The sequence below is a fragment of the Chaetodon auriga genome, chromosome 10, assembly GCF_051107435.1.
Source record: "Chaetodon auriga isolate fChaAug3 chromosome 10, fChaAug3.hap1, whole genome shotgun sequence".
NCBI lineage: Eukaryota > Metazoa > Chordata > Actinopteri > Chaetodontiformes > Chaetodontidae > Chaetodon > Chaetodon auriga.
Window position 1 is genome coordinate 16,931,278 of NC_135083.1, and position 12,907 is coordinate 16,944,184.

Sequence of the window (12,907 nt, forward strand, 5' to 3'; positions counted from 1 at the left end):
GTCTGAGTTGGTTTTTCAAAAGAAACACAGCCTACAAGCCGGGCTCTGTCTTTTGTCCCAGCCTGGGTTAATGTGAGAGGAGGGTTCTTTACATCCCGTCCAGCCGGCTGCAGCTCAGGCTTTTAACCATTGGCCTGACAACCTCAGCAGTGGACCACCACAATATCTGTTGATGTTAATCCTATTAGGCTTGATTTAACACTTTACACGCCCATGATTTATATGAATGTTTATTGGTTTTCTGTAATATAATCAGCTCGGGGAAACTTAATGCATTGTTTGGTAATACACGTGTGACTGGAAGCAGGGGGCAACAAACTGTGCCCGGTGTTATTTGAAATCATACACCCTCGTCCAACACCAACACTTGAACTAATTCAATCTTCAAAGTCAATGGAAAAAGAACAATATTTATTAGGATTAGGGGGGACATTTTGTCTGGCAGCCTCCTCCCAAATGAGAGCCTTGTTTTTTCCTTTGTTGATCGTTTGAGGATTTAAGATGCATTAGAAGGCAGTGTCTGGGTGGATAATGGAAGGTTAGAGACTGTTATTTGATTTAAGTTCAGGCACTAGAGATTAATATCTCCATCCTATGTGCCCCCTCCCCCCTCGCACCCTCTACCCCCAGCGTATCGGACCAAAAAGCTGCGACTAAAGTTACCGGGTATTAGCTTTGATTACAATTCTTGGAGGACAGCTTTGATCGGTGACACAAGTTGAGTCTCATCAGTTCTGTCATCGCCTCGGGAAATAAAATGTTCACTTTTGTGGCACCAAAACAACCTTATCACACAATCTTACTTCCTTTTTTTTTTTTTTTGCTCTGTTTGAAGTGTGCTGAGTGTACTGTCTGCTATTCTGCTCGTTTCCACAGTCAGCCAGCTGCAGCAGACCTTGGTCTCTGTCCAGGAGCTCCTGATCCAGCAGCAGCAGAGGATCCAGGAGCTCTCTCAGGAACTGGCAGCAGCAGAGGTAGCTCCCGCCTCATCAGCACCCTTCACCTGCCACCACAAACAGCAGAATAACTGCCATGCTACCTGTTTGTTACCACTCCACCTTCTCCTTTCGCCGGTTTTTCTTGTCAAACTGCAGATTTTAGTTTTTACTGTGATTTAATTCAAGCTTAATCATTTCGGCCAGTGACATATTTGTGTTGTGGTGCAAACTGACAACGACATGAAAGAACTTTACAAAGCTGGCTTTAAGTGCTTCTCTGCTGCAGTTTGAACATGAAAGTTATCGGCTGCACCTTTAATGTCTGTTATGTATGACTGATGTTTTTGAGGAAAGCTAGACAGGCAGTAAGTCTGAAGTTACAGAAGAGCTCAGTAAACATGAAGTTGCAGGTTGAAATCTCCAGATTGATGAGGAGAGAAAAAAGGTTTTCTCGAGGCCTCTGTGTACTAAAATCTCTTGCGTTCACGCCGAGTCGTAACTACCTAAGACGGACAGCGTTATTATAGTGTATATCATCAGAACACAGGCTGCAAAAAAGCATGGTGCATCTCATCATGGGACCATAATCTTAAACCATATTGTCGTTCCTCTTCGCCTTGATTTTTATAGACAGTGTTCATAATCTACTTAGAACTGTAAGTGTTTAGGTGAATCGGACTGAGTGATTGTTCTAAAAACTTATGTGCTTGGATGAAATGTTGCTTGCTTTTTATAACACTGCTCGTAAATAGCTTTATGATCTCTGGGCTCTAAAAAAGTGCCTTGGAAGAGACAATCTTAGACAATGTTTTATGTCCACAGCTTGTTCAGCACATGGGTGTTTCACTGTAGTAGCATCTGGATATCGCAGGAAAACATATGCGGACACATCTGCTTCGGCACAAACGAGGAAGAAAAATATGAATCTCTTCCCTGGACGAGGTTCATCAAAAACTGACGAGTCATAGCTCATTTTGCGCCTTTTCAAGTTCTCAGCCACGCATTCTCCGAGCGGTGTCGAAAGCAAATCAGCATGTGTGAGTACATGGGAACGATGATCTGATTTGACCCCATGCTGTCTCAAACAGAACTATCCAAGGTTTTCTGTCAGGCGGGCTTGTCGCCCCACTTTAAACAATGAATTCCCACCCACATAAAGGGACACGGGATGTTTTTTTTTCTTTTCAGTCGTCATCTCCAAATACACAGATTGGATTAAAAAGTGTCTACTTCATTTGCTATGAGTGCCTTGTTGGACAGCAGTAGTGTATAAAAAGTATAATTCACATCAAAACACCCATTAAACAAATCATAAACTCTGCTTTATAGCTATAGTGTTGATCTTAAATTTCCCTGCGAGTAGGCACAAGGCCCTCTGTTGTCTCAGGCCGTGGGGGAAATTGGGAAATTGTTTTCAGGTCCGGGATGTTTGATGAGAAACACATGTTGGAGCTAGCGAGCTACTTATCATTCACCGTTTGCGGCTTTCGGGGTTTGCCTCACCACGCCGCTCAAAGTGCGCCACGCTTAGCAATTATACCTCTCAACGCGGAAATGTGCCTTTAACCCGAAACACATGGAGACTTCTGTTTCCGCAGCTGCTAAGTAAACATTTCTCGTAGTTTGGAAACCGCTCAATTGCGGAGTGCGTTTGCTGTCCCTAAACTGGGGACCTCATTATGGAAGTCACTTTAGACAGACTGACTCATGTCTGCGCGCACGCACACACACGCACACACGCAGAGTGCACGCTGATGTCGCACATTTCCAGACTTCAGAGCCTGAGACAGTCCCTCTCTTTTTCACAATTTTCTCAGTTGTCTTCCGCACATATTTCACATAAGATGACGCTCTATTCTACCACCAGTGTTAAGGATAGATTTGCCTCAGGACAATTCTTCCCTGATGTTAAACAGCCAAGTCTATTTCTGCTCCATTATCATTACAAATCTGCCTGTTAACTGTGTTTGCCCTGCTGTCTCGACTCACTGATCGTTCTCTTTATTAGTGGATACTACATAGAAGATTAGAAACCGCCTCCTTGCTTGTGCGAGATGAACTGCCAGTGGGAAAGTGCATAAATAGAGTGAAATCAATTGCACTGTACCAGTGTTTCCACTCAAAAACACTCCTCTGGGGACTTCCTTTTGAAACTAATTCCATCATAAATATACATGCGTTACAAGAAAACACACTGTCTGCCGGCGGAGTAACTGTGAATTAATTTGCCTTCAGACACTCTTAAACAAGGCTTGTTAAAGATCTTATCTTGTTGCTAATGGTCCACAGGCATTTATCTTCATTTAGCCAGATGTGTTGCCATCCTTGGGTGCTGCTGCAGTCTTTTTTTTTTTTTTTCTCTTTGCCTGTAATATACATTTTTCTTTTTTCTTGAAGCACTTAGTGAACCAGCAGAAAGAGGCCGACCCCTGTCACATCCAGGCACCCACCTGAGACATATTAGTTACAAGGCTTTTCTAAACCAGTTAGAGGAAATCTTTACTATGGACAGTATTCACACAGTCAAAAGCACATCCAGCCAGCACAGTGCTGGATAGTGTAATAGGTGACACATTTCTCATAGGTTGAGCTGCGAGTTATTTTGGTTTTGGTCGGTTCTCTTCGTTTGTTGGTTGTTTGTTCATGCATGATGCTTTTTGTATTGTGCAGTGCCAAATGGGGAATTATGTTCTCCACTGTTTAGTCCACTCAAAGCTCTGCACCTGTACACCAGGAAGTAAGATAGAAGTCAAACACTAGAGAAAGAGAGACGCACGCTCATGGCTTTTGGTTTAACTCTGTGATTCACTTTTTCACACTCCCTGTTGGCCTCTTTAGGGTGAAAGGCGTCTGTATGTTCACACATCCCATAAGCATTTAAAAAGACTTCGTCACAGTGTGCAATTTCTGCTACGTGGGATCTCTCCATCAAACCAGTAACAATAGATATAGTTTGACGTCATGAAGTAGCGTGGGATCATGGGAGTCTGATGAGACTCAAGGCAGAAATCATGTTCATGGACGAGGTTAAGTATTAAAGTTTAGTTCACCAACTTCCTTCCTCATTCTCTGCCACATCATCTAGTGTTTCCTGTATTTTCCCCAGAAACTATAGCAAAGGGCACTTCATAATATCACAGGGCATGTGATGCCATTAACAGGCGACCAAATGAAACGTCCTTAACCTCAAATAAAGTGCAGATTTCTCTGGATTTGAACATTCTTATAAGTATTTGGGAAAATAATAATAATAATAAAAGAATACTAATGTGGAGGTCAAACTCTGCAGAGTCAGAACACTGAAATGACTCTGCACTGTTGTGTTGTATATTGACAGACCTGGAAGCACCTTCAGGATGATGCTTTTGTAATCAAAGCTGCTAAAATCACCGCAGAGCTTAAATATTTTGATCAGAGGGCTGTTAAAACATCACATCTTACGCACTCGTGCAGTCTATTGGATATGTGTCAGCACTTCAGGTGGAGCTTTTAAAGCCAGCCGTGCTTTTTTCAGCCTGCAGTCACTGATACCCCTCCACTCAGCCTCCACCCAGGCAGCTAGTGCACTTAACACAAGATCCTTACACTGTGTGTGTGTGTGTGTGTGTGTGTGTGTGTGTGTGTGTGTGTGTGTGTGTACACACTCACATAATGTATCTCAAAGCTGAAATTCAGTCTTGGCCCAACATTTAATTAGGTTTCTTCAGACTTAATAAGACATATGTCGGTGGTAGTGTTGTGTGACAAGTCTTGATGTGAGATATTATATGGCGCTGCTCTGTAGCAAATGCACATAATGTATGTAGCTGGTGGTTAACAATTCTCCTCTAAAGTCTTTTCTTCTTATGTTAAGTGGTAGAAGTATATACAAAACCTCACATTTGGAGCAATTTGCATTTTTCCTAAGTGCACTGAGTGCCTTGGAAGTCTTTAGCTCAGCCCATGCAGCAATTAATTTTTTTCGATGTAAAATGAGAGAGAAGCAGAATCCAGCCTTATTATACGGGGGCCTTGGGGAGGCGAGGGATTAAGATGGTTCTAATGAGGTGACGGCTGTAATAAGAGTGTCTTCAGCCGGCCTCCAATGCACCACCTCCAAAACACGGCTCCTTATCAGAGAGGTTTAGGAGTCGATAAGAGCCACAAAAAAAAAAAAGCCTCTTTCCCTCCTCGTCTCCTTTTCTGTCTCCCTTCACTTCTCCTCCTCTGCCTCCCTCTTTCCACTGTAAATGAGTCTGATCCCTTTCAGATGTGATTCAATTAATTTCTCTTAGATTTAATTACAAGCGAAAGAGTCCAAGTTATCCCTCTCCCCTCGATAGGGGGTCCACGTTTCTTAACAAGCTGCCTCTGGTGAGTCAGGAGAGTCTTAATTACAGTTTTTACCTTTCTTTTATCCCACTTTTTCCGCTGTCTTCTCCCTCTCCTCCCTCTGGTCTCATCAGTCTATCCTCCCGTTCTTGCACGTTTGTGCTTCTTATTCAGGAATGGACTCTAAATGGGGACCAATTATGTACATCACTGGTTTCCAGCCTTTTTGCCTTGAGACACTTTATAGCCAAGCAATACCTTGTCATGACGCCTAGCTGTATGTGTCTGTGAGTCGTGATCTTTTGAGTTGCTCTGAGTGCCCTCCTCAGTATGTCAGAATTAAGATGCAGTGATTTGAAAGAAGTCAGAAAATTGAACATCAGTTCTTCTCTCTTATTTGTTAATCACCTCACATCCCCTCAGATTTATCTCGAGACCTCCTGGGGGCCCCAACCTACTTTGGGCCTTTAAGGTTTTCCCCATTTGAGTTGCTATAAGATTTTCATTCATTGTGCAGAGAACCAGCAGTCTACAGGGCTTTGCAGCAGTTGCAGTCCAGGTTTATCATTACATTTGACTGTTGCCATGTGATGTTTTTTTTCCCTGTGGGCCTTTATCAAAACTCGTCATTTTATAGCTCCCTCTGTCAAAGTCCTGCCTATCCCTAAAAAAGTGCTGCCGAGACAGATTTTTGGCAGCAATTTGCCATTCAAATACCCTGTAGCATTTCATGCCGCACCAGTGTGTGCGATAACACACGCCTTTGATAAAAGACAAAAAGAACAAAACAAACTGCTAAGCTATGGTCTGCCGTCATGAATGTGGCCATTGTTCAAGATAAAGTCATTATCCAAAACACTGGACACTGCCTAATCTGTTCTAGATAGTATGGAAAATTATGTAAAAACAGCATGATTCACACTCACTGGACTTTCTGAGCAGTTGAGGCCATAAAAGTGACTGTTTGCCCTCTTTTCTGTCATCGCCAGCAGTAGGTAGTGGAGAGGTTGTTATGGTGACGAATGGCCCAGCTACACAAAAACATGTGGCTTTTGTAGGATTTGCATTTGCCGTATTTGTTTACCATGTAACCTGTGTCCTTTTAAAAACAAAAAACAAAGCTTTTTTGATTTCATATTGTTGAGACTGAGCGTAGAGGAGTCGTTGAAAGGCATATATTGACTTTGTGCTGCGACCCTGCATGTGACCTGAACAGTGCCTGTGTGTTTGTGTGTGTGTAATAGTTGTTTGCGTGTGTCTCACTTGTGGTTTTCCTATAGGCATCATCCTCAACCAGCCGTGTCCTGGACAACCAAACAGTTGGAGAGCTGAAGGCTGAGATTGTCTCTTTGAAGGGCTTACTGCTCAGCAGGTAACAAAGTCTGCAGACCCCCATCACATGAAACAGTGCAGGTGTGTGTGTGTGTGTGTGTGTCTGAGTGTGTGTCTGTGTGTGTGTTTGTTTAAGGGCAGACGGCTCACTGTTTTCATGCACTTTGGAGTTCCTGGATTCAGTCCATTTGAACCATGTCACAGGATTTAACAGGGCACGCTGACATTTTTGATAATGTACTCAAACATACGATTTGTTAACACCTGACTTTAAAAATGTTGTTCTTTGAAATTACTCTCACACTTTATTTATTTAATGTTTTCAGGTTGCACACATCATGCAGAGATTAAAAACTTTGCATTGACTGGTTGAGACACAAATAAAGACTCATGTCATTATAATGAATGTGTCAGAAGAGTCAAACAAGCCAAGCAGCCTGATGCTGCTATGAATTGTAGTGTATATTGAGCATGACATTTTTGACTTTGGAAGCAGTCATTTGACAAATATGAAGTCAGGGTACACTTTTCTATTCATCGCTGACTATGACATGACTGAAATATGGCACATTCGAGGAGTCTTTTATATCAGGGAGGGGGATGTCCATCTCTGCCTAGAAAGACACATAGCATTGAAAACAAGACCCTGCTTGACCTCATGTTTGTAATGAAACTGTTTTTGTTTGCTGTAACTTGAAATCAGGCCGGGAAAGGCCATCGGGAGAATTCCCAGTAGCCTGGTTAGTGTTCAAAAAAAGTGCATGCAGGGTCTCTTTCGGCACTTCATAATATCACAGCTACCACTCCCAAGTTGATTCTTTGTTTTAAAGAACTAATAAATGACAGCAACACTTAATTGTGTAGAAAGCAGGGAAATAAAGACCTCTGCACTCTTTTGCTGTCAGGTAGATGTGATCCAGTTATTCAGAGAAACCAAAGCTTCGGTAGAAGTCCAGTCAGAGCTCTGAGGGGACGCCAGCTGCAAAACAAACACTCCAAAAGTGCACAAAAATGACATTTATTCGTGTAGCAGGGTGAACTTTACTGCTTTGGCTTTGTCTGGGCCTGCAGCAGCAGCACGTCGAGCGGTTTGTCCCGACTCACAACTTAGTTTGCAGGCCATGTAAACTTTTATCTGCTCAGGCAGTCTGCGAGATGGGCTTGAAAGCTCTGGGAAAAGCTACTAAATTAACCTTGAAGGTTTATTATTTAAGCGCATGTATAGATTCTGGAGTTCTCAGTTTAGATCTCAGAAACAATGTCAAAACAACCGTCATGCAGTCATGAAAGTTTGCGTTTGTGTACGAATGAATATGATAAAAAAACACATATTGTGCATTGTCATTCCACGTTAGCTGCACACTTTAAGCACAATCATTAATCTCAGATATGTGTAATCTCACAGGCACTGGCGGTTATAATACTGATTGCACCGTTTCTTTCACTTCACAACTCGCCTCGGCCGATTAGCATACTGCAGGCATCAGCTGGTCTTCTGGGTTTTAATGCTTTTATTGGGAGGCGAGATAACCACATGTGCGTAATTGCTCCAATGCAACTTTAACTCATTTTGTGAGAGCAAAACACACATGAATATAAAAACACAAGCAGAGGTTTATATGAACTGGTCAAATATATTTGCTTTTGTCAGTCATTTTATTTGTTGTCTAAAAATCTGATCGTCCACATTTTAATAAAGCTATAATATAATGCTGGGCATCCCCTGATTCTTTCCAGCATTGTTCCTCAATATAGTCAGCCACAGCCCAGCTCAGTCAGGTCCATTAGCATGCATGATTATGTATCAGTGTCTATAATGAAGCCTGAAGTAAGAGTGTACATCAGAAAACCGGGCGAGGACGAAAATTGCCTCAGAACTGTCTAGTTGAGCGTGTTTTGTTCCCCTCGTACATTCTAATCAGTAATAATCCCTTTGTCATTTGCTTTCTTGACTTCATCCTGACTCTCACAATGAGTTTTCTGGCAAAGGCTTGAATCGCAAAATAAAGGCTCTGTATCACCATCTGTCTCCAAACGTGTTCCCTTCCTGTTCAAATGATCCAAATCATTTTTTTTTTTAACCACCAAGAAGTGCTGATCCCATTATGATTCAACGTTGTCTTTTTGATCTTAAAAGCTGCAGTGGATGTAATTAAAAAAATCTCTGAGCTTCTTTACCAGGTGTGGTGAACATCTGGCTGTTTGGGGGGGAAAAGCCATTTTCTCTGCTGTAATTATGAGAATTACATAGGATGCTTTGTGTGTGGCTGCATGCTAAAATATAAACCAGTGTTGAGGATATGTTCTCATTCGACACCTGACTTAGGAAGCTATATTAAGTTTTGTGGTTGCAGTATGGCCAATTATGGCTGATTACATTGTGGGAAAGCAGTTTTTTGCACATTTTGATCACAGTGAGGTTTTTGATGAGATTGTGATCAGGCCTCATTTTCTCTCTCTCTCTCTCTTGTCTGCCTCCTCCCACCGCCTCCCGCAGGAAACAATTCCCTTCCACTCCCACAATTCCTAAGATCCCTTCGTGGCAGATTCCCCTGAAGCCGCCTTCAGCACCCGGCTCGCCGTCCATCAACAGCAGCAGCGACATCTCCCCTGTCAGTAATGAGTCGGCCAACTCCTCCCCCGTTAAAGATGGACACCACAGCCCCCAGGATGCACTGGGAGGGCCTGATGGAGCTCATGGTATCAATGGAGATGCTGGCCCTGTGGGCCTGGTCACAACACTGCCCCTGGACCTAAAGGACCAGGTCCGCATGGAGGTGCAGGGGGAGGAGGAGAAAAAGAACGAAGATGATGTCATGCATGTAGAGGAGGAGGAGGAGGAAGAGGAGGAGGAGGGTCTAAGCATGCAGACAGAGGATCGGCGAGGAGGGGATGGACAGATTAACGAACAGGTGGACAAACTGAGGCGGCCCGAGGGTGCCAGCAATGAGAGCGAGGTGGATTAGACACCAGTAGAAACACAAAAACACTCAACAAACACAGCTTCTCATCTCTGCTGACGGCTTTGTCACATCCTGCTTGCACTCATTCTGTTTGTTTTTTAATGCTTTACATCAATCTTCACTGTCTGTTTCCACTTGTTTCTGTAACATCTTAATCTTGAGCAAAATGAGGTGTAGGTGGGGGCGTGAGAAGACGCAAAACTGACAAATATTGGAGTGTGTAGTTGACACACAGCTTACCTCAATTTACTTTTCATCATGCAAACTAAATGAGTGCATGCCGAGCCAAGAACCATGTTGTGACGTTTCTTTGAAAGGAGAAGTGACGGGCAGTAGTCAAATCAGAATGACTTTAACAGGCTTTATGCAGCACTAACCGTATGTGACTTACTGCTTTTCATTTTCATGATTTGATCAGATAATTCACAGCTTTGCCTTGATGCCTGCCCTTGTAATCATACTTAGGCTGTTGTACAGACCAAAGAGGCAGCGCCGCTCAGACTATCTCTCCTGTACAGTGCAGCTGTAGGTCAGGAGTCATATGTTGCTACTTCAGTCTCAAAGTTACCGTGAGCATCCAGAGAAGCATTAGCAGAGTTTGTCTCCCAGTTGATGGCAATAGGAGAGGACAAGCTCTTCCAGGGCCGGAGCTTTTAGCCTCTTTTATGTGTCCTTTCACATTGGTGTCAGTCTGTCAATAATTCACAAGGCCAGCAGGGTGGCATTTGGGTGAAATAAAAGCCCTGAAATTCGAGATTAGAATGTGATGACGGGCTTTGTTCCATGCCGGTGTCAGAGTGCTCATACGCTCAAAGGAGGGGAAGATAAATGTTTTTTCCCCCGTTTTCACTGAGGGCTGAATTGTGCTTCTTTGCGAGTGTGTGAGAAAAAACCCAGGCTGTCTGCTGAGCTGTATCTGTGTCTCCAGCAGGGCAGCTGATTTGGTTTGTGAAGTATGTTAATAATCAAATGATCAACAAATAACAGATGTATTAGTTCATGCAGCTTGAAATGTCAAGGAGGCTAAAAGCGGAAATCTAATACAGAAAGCCCAGTTGCATTGTATTATTTTCCGTGACAAACCCTCCGGTCCAAATTATGTAGGGCCTCCTACAGTGAGTAATCTTTACAGAAAACGGCGCCAATATTTTGTAATTAAGCTGCAGTAAGACGAGGGCTTCCACGGATGGAAGTTGCAGAACTTGTATCGCTCTTTTTTTTTTCTTCTCAGTGTGGAGGTGGATGGGGGAAGTTTAAAAAAAATGCCCCATGATTGAAAAGGAAAGTAATAAATGAATACTTGACTTATTGAATTACTCACTCTGTCTCCAGCTAACAAGAAGAGTCCATGAGTGAGAAGAAGGGATATCAGCTCTCGTGCCATTTCCACCTCCACATGGCCTTCATGGGAACGCAGAAAAGGTAGAAGGGCGCTGCACATTTCTGTGTGACACCTGTCCTAACCTGCAGATTATGTTGAGTTATGTTGGCTGAGTGTGTGTTCAAAGTTTTGACTGATGAGACAAACGACGTTGCAGTATGCTGTAAAAGATCTATTTTTGATTTATTTGAAATGCGTTTGTATGGATCAATAAGGTTTAAAGAAGTACTGAATGAAGAGGTGTGACTTCTGCTTCTTTGCCACTGTAGGCTCAGTGATTGGTCCGCTCTGTAACCTGCTGATTACTGTCTGATGTCAGCCAGAAGTGTATATAAGTGTAATAAATTTGGTTTATTTCAAGTAGAATCTCTGTTATATTAATTTTAAACCAACTATTAAAGGACAAACACGGTGTTACTGGGATTTCCATGTTTTACATTTCTTGAATTCAGTTTCTGTTTTACATCAGCGCAAGTGCAGTCAATTCAGTGCAAGTAGTTTGTCACGTTTTCTCCTTTTTCCCTTCATTTGAATAAGTGTATATTTTGAAACTTGCTCAGCTAAATACTTGAAATGTACCTAATTTATGTTTCCGACCATCCAGTTAACATTAAAGGAAACAAAAGGAAAACTCGAATCACGCAGAGGTTGTCCTTGAAGTGGGTTGTGCAGCTTTTTTTGTTGTCGTTGCAGGAGGGTTTCTCCAATATTCACATCAAGAAATGCTTTGTAGCATTTGTTTCTGTGGAGTTGGGTAATAATAAAATCAAACAATGGGAGACTTTCCATTCTGTGAGACAACTGTTTGTCGTTTACATCCAGCAACATCAGTGCTGTAAATTTTCACCATTTGAAGAAAAAAAAAAAAAAAAAAAAATCCAACATGAATACTGAGTGATCCAAATCCAAAGGCCCGTCAATTCAAAAACCATTTTTAGGTCAGAGTTTGTGATTAGTCTTTGCGGTTTCTTGTTTTTGTGTCAAATCTTCTAACCGGCTGCAAGATATCTGTAAGAGCAGATACAGATGAGAACACTAAAGTGCTTGTGTGTATGCTGAGTGTCGAATCATGAATCACCCTGAACTGAATCTTCAAAAAGCATGACGAGGCAGGGACTTTCAGTCTGTTTTCAGCATTCTCTCTGTAAATGAGTAAGTGACATCGTTATGCACTGCATGTGTGAGTTTTTGTTTATTTCTGTAGGTGGATCATCAGCCTTTTGGTTTCTGTTGTGGGTGGTAGTGTTGCCTTGTCAATAGGGTTTCCTATTCTATTTTGAATACACTGAAGATGTTCAAGGTAGGCGTTTTATGCTAAATTGTGTTTTTTAACAATATTTTTTGTAAATAAATAACCTTTGCTTAATTCAGCAGAACAGAAAACTGTGAGGCAGAAAGAAACAGGTGAAGCAAGGAAGAAGGAAAAAAAAGGTGAGATGATAGTGGCAAATACAAAAAGGCAAGCTGTGAATGTTGACAGTAATCTGATGTCACCACAGTATATCGTCTTCCTGTGGCGTGTAACGTTCAAACCAAAAAACAGCAAAATATCACAGTTGGCCTGAGGCGGCACTTGAGAAAGCCATGTATCCTTCCTACAATCATGTGTTCACAAAGTGGTGAACCTCTCTCCATCCTCGCTTGTGACTGACTGAGCCTTTCCAGGATGCCTCTTTCATACCCAATCATGATCCTATCACCTGTTACCAATCAACCTGTTTACCTGTGGAATGTTCCAAACAGGTGTTTTTGGAGCATTCCACAACTTTCCCAGTCTTTAGTTGCTCCTGTCCCAACTTGTGTTGCTGGCATGAAATTCAGAATAAGCAGATATTTACAAAAATCAATGAAGCTGATGAAGGATTAAAGGATTATCAAGTTAGCACATTGTTTTATTTATGTTTGACACAACTCTTTTGAGATAGGGGTGTCGACGTCCATATGACGATTTATCTTTGCACTCTTAAAATATGTCAGAGCCA

The 12,907-nt window shown here is 42.3% G+C and overlaps 1 protein-coding gene across 2 annotated transcripts in view; it reads left to right on the plus strand.

Moving 5' to 3' along the window:
- pex14 (peroxisomal biogenesis factor 14) overlaps nucleotides 1-11,711 on the plus strand; it is a 47,247-nt gene extending 35,536 nt beyond the window's left edge. Inside the window, exons 7-10 of one of the 2 annotated variants that reach the window (XM_076741494.1) lie at nucleotides 877-974; nucleotides 6,530-6,621; nucleotides 9,079-9,538; nucleotides 10,877-11,711. In XM_076741494.1, the coding sequence (XP_076597609.1) occupies nucleotides 877-974; nucleotides 6,530-6,621; nucleotides 9,079-9,538; nucleotides 10,877-10,900 (674 nt within the window). In that variant the 3' untranslated portion in view covers nucleotides 10,901-11,711. Of the gene's footprint in view, nucleotides 1-876; nucleotides 975-6,529; nucleotides 6,622-9,078; nucleotides 9,680-10,876 lie in introns of those variants that run through there. The other variant, XM_076741495.1, reaches the window with a different exon arrangement.
- The last annotated feature ends 1,196 nt before the right edge of the window (nucleotides 11,712-12,907 follow it).